The sequence below is a fragment of the Danio aesculapii genome, chromosome 17 (assembly GCF_903798145.1).
Source record: "Danio aesculapii chromosome 17, fDanAes4.1, whole genome shotgun sequence".
NCBI classification, from domain to species: Eukaryota; Metazoa; Chordata; class Actinopteri; order Cypriniformes; family Danionidae; genus Danio; species Danio aesculapii.
Genome location: NC_079451.1, coordinates 31,675,479 through 31,698,359, shown reverse-complemented (window position 1 = coordinate 31,698,359; position 22,881 = coordinate 31,675,479). Strand labels below are relative to the sequence as shown.

Below are 22,881 nucleotides of genomic sequence, written 5' to 3'. Positions count from 1 at the left end.
TTAAATTACACATTATATCTGATCTTTGTTTTGATCGACCATGATCATGTTTACGTCTATACATGAATAGACGTAAAAAAAATATTCTTATATGTCTTGCTATTCAAAAAAATAAGTCAGAATTATAAGTTTGCGTCTCACAGTTCTGACTATAACTCGCAACTGTGCGTTTTTATCACATTCTGTAAACAAATTCAGAAGTATGAGACAAAAAGCAGAAAATATCTTTTACATATCTTATTCAGAGGCAGAAACAAGCTTCCATTCATTTAATTATACACTACCTGACAAAAGTCTTGTTGTCTATCTCAGTTGTAAGAGCAACAATTAATCATGACCTCTAGTTGATCATTTGGAAAAGTGGCAGAAGGTAGATTTTTTTCCCAATAATTATCTGTTGAACTGCATCCCAATCATCACTAATACTACAGAAGACCTTTTGGAACCCGCATGGACCCAATATTCTCACAGTTATCAGTCAAGTTTGGTGAAGGAAAAATCATGGTTTGGGGTTACATTCAGTATAGGGGCGTGCGAGAGATCTGCAGAGTGGATAGCAACATCAACAGCCTGAGGTACCAAGACATTTGTGCTGCCCATTACATTACAAGCCACAGGAGAGAGCAAATTTTTCATAAGAATAGCACTCCTCATACGTCAGCCTCCACATCAAAGTAACATGTAAAGAAAGCAAAGACGGTCAAGGTGCTCCAGTATTGGCCAGCCCAGGCACCGGATTTGATCATTATTAAGCATTTCTATGCCATTCCAGATGACTTTATTAATAAGTTATTTGAGTGATTTCAGAGATGTATGGATGCAGTCGTCCAAGCTCATGATGGAGTCAGATTTTTCAATTCGTTTTCCACTGCACCATGACTTTATATTATATACTGTACATTACTTCTGTTAAGTGACAAGACTTTGTCTAAGCAAAGTCAGACCTTACTGTCATGAATAAATAATTAAAAATCAAGGCATGATCATATTTTATTTTGGTAAAATAAGCGTAATCTAGAGGCCTTTGCCTTTCATATAAGCCATTTCTAATACCATATGATCAACTAGAAGTCAAGTTATTATTTGTTGTTCCTAAAACTTAGATAGGCGACAAGACTTTTGTCAGGTAGTGTATATCATCTAAATAAGATAGAAAAAATACTGTAGATTTTATCATTACCTTCATCATCCACCACAAAATGTTTCAAAGGTATTTCCCTTTTATCACATCGATACCCTGTATTGCTCAAATAAGTGTTGTTGTTAGTGTTCTTCAATATATGCATCCTCAGCTTAATAATTTGCCAATAAACCAACAGCACTATGGTGTTGAACTATTTGAATCAAAGGTCACAGCACAGCTTTTTAATGTAACAGGACTTTTTTTCTTTATTTTACACAAAGCCTCATACAAAACTGACCTGATTGCCCATTTATATCTGACTTTCTTCATTGGTATCCTGTTTAATTCTTGTGCGGCTATTTCCTGTTTCCTCTCCTGGACATAAATAGCAGACTCAGTTAAAACATTTATTGACATAATGTGTGTTTTTCTGCTTCGGAGATGTTTCAGGAATGGACTGATGATTGAGACAAAGACAAACACACACAAAAACAGTGTTTGTTCTTTAAAGACAGGCGAAGCTAATTAAAATAGTCAGCATACACATATAAACATAGTGAATCCAGCTGGACTTGACTAGATAATAATATTTATTTAAATAGCTTGACAAGCAGACACTATACTCGACACACACTTTTGCGTTCATCTGCTGTAGCTATCTGGGGTTAAAATATAGGCTAATTTGAATGGCTGATCTAGGAACTGTTGTATAGAGCAGCTACATATTCCATACACCGAATGGCTGATAATCTAAGTCTGTCCTGAGATCAAGTGACTAAAAGAGTGGTATCAGATAGTCATAAGTGAATGAACACTAATCAGGCATGAACAGAGCCCTTTGAACACATGTATGCCATAGATAAATGCGCATCTGCCGCCTCCATTTTTATCATGCAAAACAAACGCCGGTTCTTTTACCGTTTGAGTCAGAATTATATTTTATAACACAGACTGGATCATCATTTCATCATGCAAATCTAACTAGTTTGGATCCAGAATCTTTTATATAACACTGGCTAGAAGACAAACCTTGTAAAACACTAAAGAAAAAGTTCAATGAAAGCAACGTTTAAAATTAGGAACGAAAGAATGAGTGTTATGAACTGAAGTCTGTTATTGGTCCTACTGTACACATATACAAAACACATTCATAAAACTGTTGTCACTATTTCTGATCCCACAGAGGCCTATATTTGTGTATGGGTTCCGTACTTAAATGTATAAGCAAATTGTATGTTTTTTAATGTCTAAAGACCAAATTTATACCATAATAGTTACTATTGTAAGTATAAATATATAGAGTTGAAGTCAAAATTATTAGAACCTCCTCCTTTTTTTTTCATATTTCAAATATTTCCCATGGGCTGTTTAACAGAGCGAGAAAAATGTCACATTATTTCCTGTAATATTTTTCTTCTGGATTCTTTTAGTTTGACTGGAATCAAAGCAGTTTTGTATTTTCATTTGTTCATTCCTTCGGCTTAGCCTCTTTATTCATCAGGGAACACCACAGAGGAATGAACCGCCAACTTATCCAGCATATGTTTTACACAGCGGATGCCCTTCCAGCTGCAACCCGGTACTGGGAAACATCCATACACTCTCATACACTATAGCACATGTCTTTGGACTGTAGGGGAAACCGGAGCACCCAGAGGAAACATAAGCAAACATGGGGAGAACATGCAAACTTCACACAGAATTGCCAACTGGTCCAGCCGGGACTCGAACCAGCGACCTTCTTGCTGTGAGGCGACAGTGCTAACCACTAAGCCACTGTGTCACCCTCTCTAAAAGTCTTTCATCACAAAATACTTTCTTTGTTGACATTTACATTTGTGCATTTAGCAAACGCCTCTATTTAAAGTGACCATTTCATTGAATTGAAGGTACACTGTAAACAATGGCTGTGATTTCAATGTAAATATCTAAATTCTAGTCAACAGTAAGCTTTCTTAATCAACAGTAGCCAATATTAGAAGTTGATCAAAAAATGTTTCTCAAAATTGTCCTAAGACAAGAATGGGTGTTGTTCAATAGTTTTAGGACAACCTTTTGAAGTGGTTTTGATCTACTAAAAATTTCGACTACTGTATACGGTGAAAAACGGTAACACCACTTTTTATACCTGTTTGTTTACACTATTATGGTTCTTTTTATTTTTGTCTTATCAGTTATTTTTTACATTAGATTTGTTGCATCTAATTTTGAAAAATAATGTTTATTGCGTTAATTATGGTGGCTTGAGAAAGCCAACATACTGTTACACTACTTAAACTTACTATTCTTCTTCTGTCTTGAAAATTCGGAAAAGTCCTATTGAGCCACTGTGTTGCCAGTTTTGTATTTTTTAAAAAGAATTTTACGGTCAATATTATTAGAAATATATATACATATATTTGTCAGCGCCATTGGCCTAGTGATTAGCACGGCAACGCGAGTTTGATTCCCAGCTAGAGGTCCTTTGCCGATCCTTCCCCTTTCTCTGCTTCCCACACTTTCCTGTCTGTAAAATCTCCACTGTCCTAACCCAATAAAGGTGAAAACCCCTAAATAAATAATTATAAAAAGAAATATATATTTTTTTGATTGGCTACAAAACAAACCACTGTTGACCAATGGCTTTGCCCTAATTATCCTAATTGACCGTTTAAATCGCACTTTAAGGTTAATACTAGCATCTTGCAAATTATGAAAACAAATATTATGTGTCAACATGGCAAAGACAAAAAAATAGGTTCTTAAAACTATTATATTTAAAATAGTGTTGAAAATATTCTGTTAAACAACACTTGGGAAATATTTTTAAAAGAATTAATTTCACAGAGGCGACGCGGTGGCGCAGTAGGTAGTGCTGTCGCCTCACAGCAAAAAGGTCACTGGTTCGAGCCTTGGCTGGGTCAGTTGGCATTTCTGAGTGGAGTTTGCATGTTCTCCCTGCGTTCACCTGGGTTTCCACCGCGTGCTCCGACTTCCCCCACAGTCTAAAGACATGCAGTACAGGTGAATTGGTTAGGCTAAATTGTCCTTAGTCTATGTGTATTAAAGAGTATGAATGGAAGTTTCTCAGTGATGGGTTGCAGCTGGAAGGGCAGCCCACAGATTAATAAAGGGACTAAGTCGAAAATGAATGAATAATTTCACCGAAGGGATAATAATTTTGACTTCAACTGTATATGGTATGTAAGATATTTAGATTACATTGTTTATTTTTTATTCACTGTAAAATTGTGCTTTTATATGTACATTTATTCATTTTCCTTCGGCTTAGTCCCTTTATTAATCAGGGGTCACCACAGCGGAACGAACTGACAACTTATCCAGCATATGTTTTACACAGCGATGCCCTTCCAGCTGCAACCCAGTACTGGGAAACATCCATACACACTCATACATACACATACACTACGGTTAGTTTAGTATATTTAATTCACCTGTATCACATGTCTTTGAACTGTGGGGGAAATCGGAGCACCTGGAGGAAACCCACACCAACACGTAGAGAACATGCAAACTCCACACAGAAATGGCAACTGACCCAGCTGGGACTGGGACTAGTGACCTTCTTGCTGTGAGGCGACTGAGCCACTGTGTCACCCTTTTTATATGTACAATTTGTTTTAAAATTATCTTCATCATTTATTTTTTAATAAATGTATTTTACTTAGAATTACTATATTCTCATTATTCATGAAGTTAATAAAAAGTACTTGAAATGATCAGAAATATGTATAAACGTTGGGCTAGCTGGTGAAACATTTCTATGCTCATTTAATTTGATAACCTAAACATAAAAAAATGTTAAGAAAACTAAAAGAAGACAATAAAATCCCTGTTTGAAAATCATAAGCATGCAACTCTATCGTTATTTAAGAAGTTAAAAGTTCATTTTAAACTCCTTTTCCTTCCTCAGATCGGGACAGAGGAAGATGATGATGGTGGTTTTGGTCTAAAGTCCTGACAGATGACGATGAGTCTGTAAAGGTTGAGAACCACCACTAGAAAGTTCTTAATAGCGAAGAAGACCAACATCTGGTGGAAAACATCAAAGTATATCATCACAATGAGACGGACTACCAGAAACGGCCCGTCCTGGATGAACAAACTCTCCACGATGTTCCAAATGTCTGTGCTGTGTCTCGACAAGATCAGGTTACAGCAACTTTCTCCACCTTTGGGCTCATCGGGGTTCTCTGGGCGGGACGTCACAACTGGAACATCACAAAAAGAAGACAAAAAGTCAACTATAGTGTCAGTACATAATGACTAAATATTTCTACTTAGGATAGTTCACCCAAAAATGTAAATGTATTCAGCCTTTACTCATCCTTAAAGTGGTTTCAAACCTTTTTTTTTCCAGAAGATATTTTGAAGAAAGTTGGAAACTGGTAAACATTGACTCCCATAGTAGGCAAAATAATGGAAGTCAATTGTTAACAGTTTTTAACCTCCTTAATCTTAAATGTTTTGCTTCGAAATAACAAATGTCTTAAAGGTTTGTAATGAATAAAGAGTGATTAAATGATGACAAAAACTCCTTTTTTTGGGTGAACTGTCCCTTTAAATTATTTAAAAGTGTCAGTAAACACATTTATAATTGTCTCATGGTTTCCACAAATATCGTACGTCACACTCTTTAAAAAGATAGTTTAGTCAGTATTTTCATGCATTTTATGTAACATATGTTTTATGTACATACGTTTTATGTAACTCGATTTTTTTCCTTTTTTTAAAAATAAAGCCTTTGCAAGTTTTTATGAAATCCTGCATAGATACAGTAAGTATATGGGTACATAAGTGGAATATTGAGCTGTTTTAAACTTTGGCACTTTGGAAGTTTTATTGACTCATATTTTCATCCATTTTTCTCTTTCACCAACCAAAACATTTGGTGCATTGTAGATGGGCTCTAGATCAGTACAATGATGCAAAAATGTTTCTAATTTTTCTACTGAAAAGAGCTTCATTGTGAACTAAAACATTTTTTAAGTGTAAGGTGTACCACAGTAACGTGATACTGTTTTCTAATTACATTTTACATTCTAATTTACATTTTTATTACATTTACAAAAAGACAAACAGGATTGGAAAAAGTTGAGAGAATTTTAAGATTTGGTCGAATTTTTCAAGTATTTTGAATATGTCAAGCTGCTGTGATCAACCCATTTAATGTTTTTCTGTGAATATTTAATTACTGAAAGAGCTGCAGTTTATTTTACATTTTTATAGGTATATTTTATATGTTTTAAAAGTATTCTCAAATTAAAGTAATTAGTAATCTGATTACTTTTTACAAGAAGTAATTAGTAATGTAATCAGATTACAATTTACCAGTGGTAATCAGTAATTTGGAATCGATTACTTTTTTAAAGTAATTTATCCAACACAGGGTTCCACACAATCCCTTCATGTTGTCCCAACACAAATTGATTAAGTTAACTTAACAAATGTAAGCGGACTGAACATAAAACAATTAAGTTGTCCCCAAAAAATCTCAAGAATTGTGTTGTTTCAGCTCATTTTAAAAAAGCAGTTTGAACAAGCAGCAAAATATTCTTTTTTGAGTGGGTATATCAGAGAGAAAAAATAAGAGAAGTAAGCTGCTGGCAGTTCACTTAAGACTTGGACATAGAATAGTATTTTAAAAAAGAAAAAAATCAATACAATACTATTTTACCCTATTTTACCCCTTTTTCAAGATTTAATAAAGTCTTTTGTGTCTCCAGAATGTGTCTGTAAAATTTCAGCTCAAAACACCCATCAGATTATTTATTAAACCTTTAAGAATGTTGGAATTTTCTGCTCTGAACACTATGTAGTGGTTTTTGTTGCCTGTGCCTTTAATGATAGTCCATGCTACGCACCGTTCCCACGTGCTTGTCAGAGTATGCCTCAATCTCCACCTCGGCTGCGTCAGATAAACAGCACAGTGACAGACATGAAGGAAGCAGATCCCACGTAACGCTTGTGAAAAATACTACAGTAAGAACTTTCCCAAAAATTATTTGATGTATTTGTTGTGCAGTTAATTCAAGCCTTTCTGCACTGATGAGTCACACACAATGTCGTTACAAAGTTCACGCACATACACATATCCGTTATGTTAATGTCCAAAATAAACCTGATTTAATGTCCACAAACCGGGATTGAAGCGTCTTCTTTTATAATTGTACTGACATGCGGCTGTGGTGATGAAGATGGTAAAATCGATGTACTTTATTACAAATATGCACTGTTTTAAAACATTTTAAACTTGTAAAACTCATTCTTGATCACATTTAATGATTATTGATGATCACAGTGAGCTGAAACGATTTCTTTTAATCCCAGTTGCTTTGCGCATGTCCTGTCTTGATATGACTATACGCTTTGTTGCGGTGGGCCTCAAAATGGGAGGGATTTGGATCCTATTTTAACGTATGGAAATTTTAAAAAAGAGACTTATTGTGTTTACATCACCCCTATATGACTGTGGACACACTATACCTACACACAGTTCTGTCTAATAAGCTTACAAACGATGATTTTCATCATAAGTGCCTTTTAAATGAGCTCAAATATTTCACAATAACCCTGTTTCTTTACTGTGCTTTAGATCTAAAATTAAGCCTTGATGATCATAGAGATGTCTTTTGTTCACAAACATTAAACAATATTATCAAGTGCAAATGTATAACCCTACATATGATAAATCGAAGCGAAGTAAATGCTGTGTAAATTCATTCTGCGTCTTCCAGAGAATTTGTAATGGGAAAAGCCCTTACTTGCCAAGCCAAAACAAAGCTAATTGCTCATTACTGTAGCAGGAAAAGACACTACTATCATGTTTGGATACAGCTTATCTTGTCATTCTTTCATTAAAAAGTTAGTTTGTAAAAATGTTGGATTTTGGTGAAGTTGAAGTTACTGGGTTTTATTTAATTTTGGTATAAATTCAGTGATTATAATGTTAATGTTCCTAAAATGTTGATTTGTATACACGTATGCATCTGTTTGCTGTAAGAATGCTGTAAGTTTGCAGTGTGAGTAAACTGCAGAAGTTAAAAGTCAGTTGCGTTTACAGTAAATGCTTCACATGCTCCAAGAAAATCCACCCACTCCTCTTTCTATGGGGTTTGGTGATGTTTAAGTGCGCGTAGCGGCCAAAACTCTCAATCCTCAAAGGGAAACGCGCGTAGAGAAGAACTCAACAAAAACACATGCCGTCGAACTCTGTTACAGTACACTGAGCTCCATCCCAGTCCACCAGTTTCTGCGAACTGCAAGGGTAAGAAAAATACTTTTGATGGAGCCGGATGAAAGATTTAGGATATTTGAGCTTCAATCGGAGATTCCACGAAACAGCAGGACCCTCCTCCAGTCATTTGAAGGATTCTGAACTATTTTATCCTCTCTCTTTCTGCTGTTCATAACAACATATGTGATAGTGGGATGTTAAAGAAACACTGGTTAAACAGGTGATCACAAACCTGCGAGGTGCAAAGGAAACTGTAACATGCTCCACGTCCACACTGCCAAGATTATATACACTAGCTGATGGTTGTTCTCCCTATAACACACAGAGAAGAATGTGTTAGACTGATTTGTGTAAAAAAATTATGCATGCAGAATTCGTACATAAGATAAGAAGGATGATAATGAAAGGCAAAATTCTCAGTAACAAAATGTCTCAGATTGCTTCTTTCTGATGGAAACAGTCAACTCTAAATCGACTCTAATGGCCCTTACTCAGGAAAGCAGCCATTTGTGCTTACATGACTCACATGAAAACCAATTATTATGAATGTAATTTCATTTTAACAACTAAATAGATGAGCTCAAGGTTAAAGAAAATAAATTCACAATGCTTCATTGTTAAAATGAGGTCAAAATAAATAGCAGATAAGAATAATAATATTCAGGCCCTTATGGCAGGCTAATGATGGAAAGGAAAATGTAATACAAATACAACGTGTTAACTTTTATCAGATCAAAATGTGCATGTGCTGTGAGTCTTTGCAGTCTGTTTTTCTGTCTGTGTTTGCATTGTGAGGTTTTGCAACGCATTTTGTTATTTGTATTTGCATTTTTAGGATTTCCAGCACATGTGAAGGTGTTTTCGTAATTTGCTGCTGTTTTCTCAAGTTTCTTAAGCTGGCCACCTTGTTACAAACATTCATCCATTCATTTATTTTCCTTCGGCTTATTCCTGATTATTGGTTGTTGCTAGATCAGATATGGTCGCGGCCAAATGATTTATATCATTCATTAAATTTCCCATTAATTGTATTTTATTAACGTCTACCCCCACCCCAACCCTAAACCCAACCGTCACAGTAATGTAAAAACAGTAGTAGTACCAAGTATTATTTACGTTATCTATGAAATTATCCAATCAATTGTATTTTATTAATGTCTACCCCTACCCCTAACCCTAAACCCAACCGTCACAGTACTGTAAAAATATTAATTATTGTGATACAGCATCATAAAAAATTTTCTATATTGATATCGCCAACTATTCCGGCATATGTTTTATGCAGTGGATGCCCTTCCAGTTGCAACCCAGTACTGGGAAATACCCAACTGGCCCAGCAGAAACTCAAACCAGCAACAGTGCCAACCACTGAGCCACTGTGTACCACCCTGTATTACTAACATAAATAAATTCATTCATTCATTTTCTTTTCGGCTTAGTCCCTTTATTAATCCGGGGTTGCCACAGCGGAATGAACCGCCAGCTTATCCAGCACATGTTTTACGCAGTGGATGCATCCATACACACTCATTCACACTCATACACTACAGACAATTTAACCTACCCAATTCTTTGGACGGTGGAGGAAACCCACGCAAATGCAGGGAGAACATGCAAACTCCATACAGAAACGCCAACTGATCCAGCCAAGGCTCGAACCAGCGACCTTTTTGCTGTGAGGCAACAGCACTACCTACTGCGCCACTGCGTCGTCCCAACATAAATAAATGAAATAAGCTAAAGATTCTGAAAAAGTAATAACATATGATTGATTTAAATGTGTTTAGTGCGTAATACTAAATAAAACTGCTACATTAAACTTTTTGTTTTGTTTTTTAGGTAAAATATCAATTTTGTCACTTTCCCTGATAAATATGCTGAACAAAATATTGTATAAAGTGGTGATGATATTTGCTTGTAAATGCCAGTAACATTAACCTCAATTTTAAAAGTAGCAGGTTGACATTTCATTGCACAAATCAAAGTTTGAAAGAGAAATGTCATGGGCTTTAATTGTTTTTTCACCCAATAATTGTGTGTAATTTGTTATGACTGGGGAATGAGTAACATGATTCACTAATTGTCCATCAACAATCATTTTAAACGGAACAATTAGAAAATGACTGATATTTTCGAGCACCTGAAAAAATGAACTGGACAAATAATCATCGCTCAAATTCAGAATACAGCACATAATACACCCAACAGTCACTTTAATAACTTGTAATTCAATGCCACATAAGTTCTAATGTGGTGATTTAGTGCTAAAGAAACTTTCCTTTTCATTATCAGTTGATGAAAAACATGATAATTCTTTAAGATTCTCTTCTGAATAGAGCGGTCAGAAGATTCTATTGAAGTGGAAATGTTTTGAAACATTATAAACATCTTTATTGTCACTTTTTAACCATTTGTATGTGTCTTAGCAGAATAATAAAATAATAAATAATAACATTGAGATAAAGGGATTGATACAGTACACACATGTGATATGAAAAATATTTTCATCAAGAACACAGACAGAAGACTTTTTGCTAATTTGGAGTAAATTGATTGATTATATTAAATTACTGATACGCCCAGATTTTTTTGAACTGCATTTTTTCGGATGATTTGTAGCTCTCCATGTATTACTGTATATAGTTGCTGTTAAAGAGAGGAACATACAAAGTAAGATCTGTAACTCTCTTTTTGTCAGAGATATTATGTAGGTCTTACAGTTGAAGCCAAAATTACTAGCCCTCCTGTGATTTTTTTCTGTCAAATGATGTTTCCAAAATGATGTTTAACAGAGCAAGGAATATTTGCAAAGCAGTATTTCCTATGATGTTTTTTCTTCTGGAGAAAGAGTTAGGGGCCGATCACACCAAACACGCTTTATGCGTTGAGAGGCATCTTTTTTGAATGGTTTACTAATGACCACGAGTGTTTTGCGCGCTGCTTATGCGCCCTGTCTGCCTAGCATTTTAACCGCCTGCTGCGCCTTGCATTTTTGCCTTTACGCGCTCGAAGTTGAAAAAAGTCACCTTTGAACGGAAAAAGCTTGTTACGTCAGTCGCATCTTTTTCATTTTCCAATCAGAGGAAAGCAGAGGCGGGGTTTCCATTGAGCTGCCTGCAGTGTTTGTGTTGTCAAAACAACAACGGAGACTTTTAAAGATGAAGGAGACACTTGTGGTTGCTGTTTTGAGTTATCCAGTGCTGTATGATTCACAAATCTTGAACATCACAATATTATTAAATATTAAAATTATATTAATATAAACAGCAACATTCTCGCACATTATTCAGTCGTTGCCTAGCGACATAAAAAGCGCACCACGCTTCTTTTTTTCTTGTAATGACATTGTAATTACATTGTTATAACGTTGTAAGTACATTAGTATAACACAGTAATTATAATGTAATGACATAGTAATTACACTGCTATAACAATGTAATTACACTGCCATTACATTGTAATTACTATGTAATAACAGTGTAATTACACTGTAATTACCATGTTATAACAATGCAATTACACAGTTATTATTACATTATAAATTACATTATTACAGTTACATTATAAATACTGTTATAAAATTACAATGTTATAACAATGTAATTACAATCTCATTACATTTTTATTAATACGTAATAACATTGCAATTACACCATTCTAACACTGTAATTACCATGTTATAACATGGTAATTACACCGTTATAACATTAAAATTAGTTATAACAGCGTAATTATAGTGTTAAAGCAGTGTAACTACAATATGATTACTATGTAATTACATTGTAAATACATCAAAGTAATTATACTGTAATCGCACTGTTCAACAATGTAATTACAATGTTATTAGAATGTCATGACATTACAATTACTTTGAAATAACAGCATAATTGCATTGTTTTAAAACTAACTTCTATGTTATAATAATGTAATCACAACGTTATAACAATATTATTACAATGTAAGTACAATGCCATTGCATTATAATTGCTATGTAATAACTTTGTAATTATACAGTTATAACAATAAAATTACTATGTAATAACATTGCATTTACACCATTATAACATACTTACAATGTTATAACAATGAAACTACAATGTAATTACACCATTATAACATTATAATTACGATGTAAAAACATTGTATTTATATCATTATAACGATTGCAATGTTATAAAAATGTAGTTACAATGTAATTACAATACCATTACATTAGGATTACTATGTAACAGTGTAATTACATTGTTATAACATTGTAATTACATCTAATGTTATAACAATGAAATTACAATGTTTTAACAATGTCATTACATTGTGATTACTATGTAATAATGTTGTAATTACACCATTAAAAATTACTATGTAATAATGTAATTACAATGTCATTACACTATAATTACTATGCAATAGCATTGTAAATACACCCTTATAACACAATTACAATTATAATGATAGTATTGTAAATGTCTTTTTGTATATTTCATGTACAGTATGTTTTATATTGAGTATTAAAGAGTACAATTGCAAAAAATATATAGAAATGGTAAAAACTGGAGATTTTAGTAGTTTTCAGAAATCGTAATTTTACATTGAGTACTGAAGATTTTAATCGCAAAAATTTGGAATATAAGACTTTTAAGAAATGGAGGCAATTTTCACAATCATGAGATATTATACAAGCAATATACCAACTCATTATCTGCATTAAATGATTTTTACATTGATTAAAGGGATCATCTTCAAGACAATACTTTCTGAATGAAATTTGTACAAAATCTATACCTAAATGAAAGAGAAACACAAGTTACATTTTTTAGGTTTAGTAGAAGTGAATGAGTTGACAGAGAAGCTGACTTAAACTTGCTCAGAGAAATGCTGTTGCTGTCAAACATTGTTTACTTCACTAAGTCAGTTTAATAGTGATGGGATTGATCCAACAGGCCTATTGATAGACAGTTTGTAAAGAAATGTCATGCTCAATTGTAAAAGTATTTTGTGGTATCTTCAAAATACAAAATACAGTATTTTATATTTGATACATTTATGGCTGCTGTATTTTATAGTATATTTTGATACACTTAAAATTCAGGTATTTGGTATTTTATTTGAAAATACATTTCAATGTATTTTTGCCCATCCCTGTTAACTGGTATTTATTCAAGCCTTTGTCTATAGATGAGAACAGGAAGTACGCACTTGACATCAGACAGAGTTTCGCTGGTGAATTCCAGAATGTCTGCTGCCGTGCCCACAAAGATGAGCAGAAGCTGTGACAGCTCGTCACGTGTTACTCCGCCCCCTAGTGGGAGGAGCCACTTTCCCAGGATAAGTAGAATGAGCAGAACCTGATGAAGACCGAGGATCCAGTCATTCGCACAGACGGAGGTCAGCATGCGCTCCAGATGCTAAAACACACAACACGATGTTATAAAGAGATCTTTGAGCATTAAAATTAATCATTAATATTCTTATCATTTTTTATATAGGGGTTGTATGTAATTTTTCTGATAATGTATGTATAATAATGTCTTTTTTAATCTGGCAGATGAAAATCTGGCTTATTTACAGTTTTTATTGTTGATTAATGAGCATTGTCCTTGTTAAATAAAAGTTTAATACAGATTTTTTCAAACATTAGAATGTAAAATGGTATTCAGTGTAGCAATCGTTTATACACCAAACAATACTGTCATCCATATGGAAAAGAATCCTCAGAGCAGCCCAGACATACTCCTTAATTGTCTGCTTAAATCATTATACTGTCCTCTAAACAGCTAGGTTTTAGCTATTTGTCAGCAAGAAATTTTTTAATTAATTCAAATATTACACAACTTAATTATTCATTAATACATTTTGAAAAGTACAGGGCAGAATATGCATGTTGTTTAATTTTTACATAAATATACGATATACGTTACGTTGAATAACAATGAACATTTTTTTAACCAACTATGTAAAAAAAAAAAGCATCAGCTAATTTGCAAAAGATCAAATTTGTGAGACAAAAAAAATCATGAACAGATAGTTTCAAATGTTCCTGCATCTCTGGAGAGTGTAAGGATGGAGTCCAGTAATAAAAGCATATCATAGAATACAGGCAGAATGAATAACAAGCATAATAAAGGCTTCTTGCTGGAGCGTTTAAATTCCCATAAGCGTTAACGTGCATCTTGGATGTCCTCCATCAAACATAACAAAGGCAAAGTTTAAGAGAACTCCCACCAAAACCAGAGCAGAGGTGGAGGGACCTAGCAAAATATTAATGAGGACTCATGATTTCTTCTCTTGATTCAAGTGATGTTACATTTGATTTGTATACTAGAGAAAGGCAAAGAGAAAGCAAAAGGAAAAATGTATCCCATGTTGCTTTCTGGGTTATAGACCAAAGGAATTGAATTGTAAATTGGAAGCATGTGTGATTTGCTGTAGCTGATGCACTACACTACAGTGTACAACAATGCAATGCAGTAGACAAGATTTCATTTTCAAGAATACCTTTAGTGTTTCATTGCCCATAGTGCCGTTAGATGGTAATATGCTCTTGACATTGTCCCAAGAGTCCAGTTTTCTACACTGCCAGAAACAAAAATAAGCATAGAGTTTCATTAGTGAGGAATGACAGCTTATGTAAGAGCATTGGAAACATCACAAAAACTCATTCATTAACATTTTGCTCTCAACATTTGGTCAGCAGTTAACCTGGATGTCTTTCTAAACCTGTATGTATGATTTTTTTAATCTGTAGAATACAAATCAAGATATATATTTTTGAAGAGATTATTTTAACATTCTTATTGGCTTCCTATGTATGGACAAAATTGTGGAAACAAAACTGGATACCAGCATTCTTCTGAATATCTATTGTGTTTTCTACAAAAAGGAAGTAATAATACAGACTTGAAATAATCAATTATTTTTGGATTGCATTTTGTGTATATATTGCACACATAGAAATTTTGGGTCACACTTTATTTTGATGGTCTGTTTATTGGATTTAAGTTACATTACATCTACATGTCAACTAATTTTCATTAGTTTAGAAGTAGACTGTTAGGTTAGAGATGGGGTTGGGGTTAGTGTAAGTTGACATGTACTTGCAAAGTTTCTTGTAGTCAGTTAAATGTCTGTTGAAGGAGCATATATTAAGATATTAATATATTAACATATATTAAGCAGACAATATCTTTATTTTTAGGTGGATTTTATCTTTAAAGTGACATTAAAGCAGGGGTGCCCAACCTTTTTTTTTTCGTATGAAGGGGCAAATACCAAATATTATTGAGAGCCGTGGGTCAAAGATAAATATACCAAACTATTTTACATTAAAGTTGTCATGGGTAATTTCCTAATTTATATCCCAATATTTAAAAATAAATATTAAGTATTTAACTTGTTGCAATAAAACAATCACATTTATAACACAGTGGAGTTCAATGCTGAATACACTAGTAAAGCAGAAACTGCCTTTGCCTTGATTTGCTCACCAAAGTCTCTGCATTGTCCTGTATCTGTTGGGTGACAGTATGTACATTTCAAACTAAATTACAGCATTTAAATTGAAACATTTAACTTCACTTAGCTTTTTGAAGTTTAACAATAAAGCAAACAAATAAAAGGTTACATTAAATTTGAAATGACAATCTCGAAACCATCAACATCATTCTCCCTCTGTTCTCAGATGGGATAGCCCTAGTTTGGGCATCTGTCTCTTGAAGGGATAGTTTACCAAAAAATTAACATTTCTATGAATAACATTCCTAAAAATACTATGAAATAAGTCTAAGGCACTCAAAAAGTGAGAAAAATGATACATTAACTACCCCTGAAGCACTTTTTGTTTGGTTTTATAAAATACTTTTGTTTATCTTTATGTTTTGGATTCATAAAAAATACAAGAGACGATGCTGAGGCACAGTAGGTAGTGCTGTTGCCTCACAGCAAGAAGGTCGCTGGTTCAAGCCTGGGCAGGGTCAGTTGGCATTTCTATGTGGAGTTTGCATGTTCTTCCTGCGTTTGCGTGGGTTTCCTCCGGGTGTTCCGGTTTCCCCCACAAGTCCAAAGACATGCGGTACAGGTGAATTGGGTAGCCTAAATTGTCCAAAGTGTATGAGTGTGTATGGATGTTTCCCAGAGATGGGTTGCAGGTGGAAGGGCATCCGCTGCGTAAAAACATATGCTGGATAAGTTAGCGGTTCATTCCGCTGTGGCGACCCCAGATTAATAAAGGGACTAAGCCGAAAAGAAAATGAATAACTGAAAAATACTGTTTGTCAATGGCTGGTGCTTTCCAACATTTTTCAGTAGATCTTCCTTTGTGTTCAAAAGAAAAAATAAACTCAAACAGCTTTGGAAAAAGTGGAGAGTGAGTGAATCATGACAAAATTTACACTTTTTAGGTCTCTTAAAAGTTGTTCTCACTTTAAAATAAATCAGAATGACAATGTGAAATCGTAAAAGGGATTTACTAATAATAAATCCCTTTTCGTAATATTGGATATACGTTGGATATTTTATGATTTTCTTGAAAAAAAAAACATCTTTCACAAAGGTTATATTTTTTATATTAAATTAATAATAATTAAAAGGTTTGTTTACGGAGCATAAATATAAAGCATAACAAAATAGGGCTGGGAGATACGGCAAAAATTCAATCTCCATAATTATTGTCCATATTGAACGATGAAGATATACATTTCGATATAAGTTGTTAATGCTTCCAGACTTAAAAGAGTATCCTAATAATGTGACTGAAGCCACAAAAATTAGAGTCCATTAAATGGCATAACATTTTTGCATGATTAATTTGGTGGTGCCCAAAAATTCGGTACATCTCTAATGTCAACACACTTTTAGATTCTGATTGTTGTACATTTCTGCTGTGTGATTAGCTCTTAGATCAATATAGAGTTAAAAAGTCAATTTCATTGCTTATCATTGTTTTTGACATACATTTTCTCACGATTCGATATAATATTGTTTATTAGACCAGCCCTACAATAAAATACAAAACCTTTTGCAAATGACAAATGAAATTATATATGTGTAAAAGACAAAGCACATAGAGAAAGGAAGAAAATCAGAGCTTGGAAACAAGGCATTAGAATGAATAAATAATAAAGTAAAAGACTGAATAATAAGGAAAAAAAGAAGACTAAATTAAACTGCAAGATACCTGTGGGTCACTGGCTTTGTTCTCCTGATGGTGTAACTCCAGAATCCATATGGATGGAATAATGCTGATGAGGAAGAGGAGGATGGCTGGAGAAAACCTGAAGATGCACAGAATCATTCAAACATCACTTTAACATACAGTAACACAAAAACTCTTTATTAACTGGGATCATTATTATTTGTATGATCCTTTTGCAGTGGTGTAAAGTAACAAATTACAAATACTCAAACTACTGTAATTGAAAAGTTTTTTCCTCAAAAACCCTCTTTTTAGTGCAGTAGTGGTACTTTCACTCCACTACTTTCCTTCAACCTGTAGTCACTACTTTATTTTTTCTTATCTATGGGGATTAGAAAAATCAGTCCTGTGATTCCTGTCCAATCAAATGGCACATAGAAGGTAAATCGCATCATAATGAACTACCTCAAGACATGGGAGATTTAGAATTATAATGACAGCAAACTGTAAGCATTAAAAGTGTCCAAGTAGATGTCCAAAATCTTTACACGCATTGACCCAGAGACTGTTTAGATGCATGTCACTGATGGTAAGATGATGGATGTTTACTGTATGATGACCGAAATGGCCTTAAACACCCAGCAGGCACAAGACGTCAATATGACGTCAGACTGACATTGTACCCCAACGTCGTGGGGATATTGGATTTTGTTTGGAAATGAAAATCAGGTTGACATCAGAACCCAACGTCCAACCTAAAATCAACCAAATATCAACGTCTAATGATGTTACAGCTTGACTTTGTCTGGACGTTACCACTAAGACGTCCACCAGATGTTGGATTTTAGCTGCCATAACTGACGAATAAACGTCAGTATTTGAGGTCAATAAGACGTTGGTTTAACTATTTACTCATACTTTGAGTAATAGTTACAACAGATACGTTTACTCTACTGGCACTACATTTTTAGGCAAGTAATGGTACTTTTACTTAAGTATGATTTTTCAGTACTCTTTCTTTCCACCACTGTCTTTTTAGGGGTCACAGTTGGGTAACCTTTTAGATTACAGTAACTAGACTACTAGTATCTTTGTGCTTTGACACACACACCCTTTACTCTGTCAACAATAACAATGGGTCTAGCAGGATGTTACTGAGGGGGAGGGAGTTAGTGAAGAATGTCGATCACTTTTTAGGAAAAAAGTAATTATAAATACAACTGAAATCTCAGCACAGGACAAGTCTACTCAATAAGTCGACTAAAAGACATAAACATAAATTGGACACGCTGAAGAGAAGTTACTTGCACTGCTAACAATGATTTTTTTCAGCAAAAAATTCTCATGGGCAAATGAATAAGTATGTCAGCAATATTATTATAAATCTGTCGAGTTGTAAAGAAATTGAAGTAACTCACCATTTGTAGTCTTGCCCTTTCCTTCGTCTTAAAGTGATGATCATCTCCACGACCAGCGGAAGGTAAAGGATGGTAAGTAACCAGTACATGTTGTCATTTTTCACCGTTTTCACTCTCCAGACGCCGATGAGAGAGACCAGGATGAATAATGACCTGGTTATGATCGCGCACACGAATTTTACTAAAATCATCGTAAAGTGAGCAGCGTCCCGGGCTTGTGCGGTTTTAATGTGCGCTTGTGGGTCCCGTTAAGTCCCGGTTTATGTTGAATTGAATTGAAACCTCCCACTAGCGTTAGTGTGTGTGTGAAAACACTCACTGAGGTGAAATGTTTATCCTGCTTAAGGAAGACTCAATGATACGAACTACTTTTAAGACATAGTTATTTAAACGCATGGTATATTGCACGTATATTTGTACACACCGTTTCTTTACAGCAGATTAACAAAACTTTTAGGAAGTTTTTTACTTACAGTGACACAAAGGAAACGTGTAGTAAACTTTGCCGCCGTTAGAGGGCAGCAGCATTCAGCAATCGTTTATACAGGCATGACACACATTTAATTAATAACACATTTAAGACACGTTTTTTTAATCTACTTTTTAACTGGAGTGTGAGAAGGTCTGTTTCTTTGAGGTGGTTAATTTACACAACCAATGAAAATATTTAAGTTCACCCAAAAGTTTAATTATGTCACCATATTTTTACTCTCAAATAGTTTCAAATAAGCATGAGTTTCTATGTTTTGACTTTGATAGCATTAAAAATGGGGACCAGCAGAAATAAATAAATAAATCAAACCACTTTGTTAGTTAGTTAGTTAGTTAGTTAGTTAGTTAGTTAGTTAGTTAGTTAGTTAGTTAGTTAGTTAGTTAGTTAAGACTTTATTGTCCCCTAGGGGATTGTGTATTCTATAGTCTTTGATTGAATGCTATGTGGTGATATACTGAGGATCCTGGGGACTGTTTGTCTTGGTATTCATCTGTTAGGAATTGGTATTCATCCAGTAGGAAGCAATAGTTCTAATGTACTGTTGAAGTTTCTTTTCAAAAACAATAAGGTATAAGTTGAGAGAATTTACAGTGGTGTATATGGAATTTTGCAAGAGTTAAGAGGTGGTTAATAGTGAAATAGTCCTTACTTTTATCATCAGGGGTATTGAAAAAACCCTGATTTTGTAATTACGTGAGGAAGGTTGTGACAAAAACATATTTTTCCCACTGAAGATTCCAAGGGGTGCAATGGCACAGATGAAACACTGAATACTTCAACATAGCCTCTAAAAGCATTGTAACACCTTTAGGAATTGCATACATTACAATAGAAAATTATTTTGGAGTTACCGGGAAACCAAACTTGCATAAAAACTCTTTTAAGAGAAGACCTTCGGAATTAAATAACTGAGATATACCATAACCATTACTAATTTTATAAGAACTATTATTTATAAGAAATATGCTGGGTTATTATTATTTTTATTTCAATTTCAATGAAATTATTTAACCCAACTCTTGTGTTTGGTCATATTTGACCCATCATAGGGTTAATACAACTCATCACTTTATTATATATACGTCACCCTTAAGAAATACATTATTCATTCATTTTCTTTTTGGCTTAGTACTTTATTAATCTGGGATCGTCACAGTGGAATGAACCGCCAACTTATCCAGCATTTGTTTTACGCAGCGGATGCCCTTTCAGATGCAATTAATCACTGGGAAACACCCATAGACTCCCATTCACACACATACACTACAGACAATTTAGCTTACCCAATTCACCTATACCACATGTCTTTGGACTTGTAGGGGTAAACCGGAGCACCCGGTGGAAACCCACGCGAACACAGGGAGAACATGCAAACTCCACACAGAAATACCAACTGACCCAGCCGAGGCTCGAACCAGTGACCTTCTTGATGTGAGGTGACATCGCTACCCACTGCGCCACCGTGCCTCCCTGGAAACACATTATGATTATTATTATTATTTATAAGATATAAGATATATTACTATCATTGCAAGTTTGGGGTTCAAAAAAAATTTTATAAAGACATTTTTAGAAAAGTAAAACTAACACACCATATAACGCACACACAGTGGTATCATTCTTAATGATTTTAATGAACAGTCACATTTGGTATTGATGAACATGGCAACAAGAAAAACAGGATATTTACTGAACACGTCTGTCAGTCTGAGGCACATTCACACAGCCAGAACTTGATTGGGGTGCTTGACCTGTGCATGAGTCCATATATAAAGAAGAACTGAGGTTTTCTACACAGTAAGATTAGAGTAAGGCAATAAAAGTCATGAACGAGTGGCATAAATAAACTATTTTGTTTCTTTTTTGTATCCCTTCTTCACTAATGAAGTGCACAGAGACAAAACAGACTTCCTCTGGAAAAGATGAGAGTATTTAAAACCTTGACCTAAGCAAACACACACTCGCACATCATCCACTAAACACTTCACATACACACATACACACAAAACATGCAGACAATCACACACATACACACACACATCCATATGTAATCAGAACTCTTAAAAAAACACTGGAGTTTATCTTTTTCTTCTACCATTCAAAAGTTTGGAATTAGTAAGATTTAAAAACAAATAAATTAAGATGCATTGGTTTAAATTAATTGTGAAAATTAGAGATGCTCCGATCAGTATTTTTGCAGCGGATACTGAGTACCGATTCCTTGTCATGGTGATTGGCCGATACCGAGTACCGATTTTGATGCTTCAAGATTTATAATCCAATAAGCACACGATACCCGATGATCTTGCCTTATCTAGTAGAATAAATTAAGGTTTATAATCCCTTAAACACATACATACCTTATAACCTTATACCTTATGACCATTTAGGTGTGAACATGTCATGGCCAGAAGCAGCTTTACAGTAAATTATATAACACAGATATAAAAATTGGTAAGAAAAAATGACCAACAATTCAATCTGGAAACATTACAAATGATGAAAGAAGAATTCAACAAGTCTCAAACAAGAAAATTTGGTGCACAAAAACACAGATCTTTCAGTTTTTATATTTAAAAGTGCTTAAATACTTTTCCAGTACTGGGTTGCACCTGAAAGGGCATCCGCTGTGTAAAGCATATGCTGGATAAGTTGGAGGTTCATTCTGCTGTGGTGACCCCTGATGAATAAAGGGACTAAGCTGAAGGAAAATGAAATGAAGGGCCTAAATTTGTTGGGTTTAGGGTTGGGGTTTGTGTAGAAATTCATAAAGCACAATATTGGACTCCATGTCATGTACAAGATATTAAATAAAAACTCCAGGTTTGTACAGCCCACTTGGAACTCGAACGCCCACCCACTTGGAGCTGGCTCCGACCTCTGTTTAAACATTCTCTGTATTTTAACTAATTTTTGGGGATCACGGAGTTGGTATGAATATGCGGGAGACTCATGGAGCTTCCAGGAGAGGTCAAAAGGTTGGATTAGACTAGATCTTTACTCCGCTTGCGTCACAGCAGCTCAAAACACTGTAAATACAATGGTTGCACTTGCAACAAGGAGACCCTTAGCCACGCAGGTCGCACCAATAGACTGTATAAACAGGGGTTACACCGCATCTGTGTATATTTTAGCCATTGCGACACGAGCGCAGTGATCCCTCATGCCGCCACACATCACATGTCATTATTGGCTGATACCGATCTCGATCGAATCATTAAATGTCATTATTGGCTGATACCGATCTCGATCGAGTCATTAAATGTGTTTATAGGCCAATACCAATCTCGATCGAGTCATTAAATGTGATTATCGGCCAATACCAATCTCAATTGAGTCGTTAAATGGGATTATCGGCCGATATCAATCTTGATAAAGTCATTAAATGTGATTATCGGCCGATACTGATCTCGATCGAGTCAATAATTGTGATTATTGGCCGATACCGATCTCGATAAACTCATCAAATGTGATTATTGG

The 22,881-nt window shown here is 34.6% G+C and overlaps 1 protein-coding gene across 1 annotated transcript; it reads right to left on the bottom strand.

The window, feature by feature from the left end:
- Positions 1-222: 222 nt before the first annotated feature.
- tmem26a (transmembrane protein 26a) lies at positions 223-19,176 on the bottom strand. Its single transcript, XM_056477500.1, has 6 exons — positions 18,909-19,176; positions 17,533-17,629; positions 14,856-14,933; positions 13,557-13,765; positions 8,593-8,672; positions 223-5,334 (listed from the first exon to the last, which is right to left on the bottom strand). The coding sequence occupies exons 1-6, from the start codon at positions 19,097-19,099 to the stop codon at positions 5,033-5,035; spliced, it is 957 nt and encodes a 318-aa protein (XP_056333475.1). The 5' UTR covers positions 19,100-19,176; the 3' UTR covers positions 223-5,032.
- Between the last annotated feature and the right edge of the window lie 3,705 nt (positions 19,177-22,881).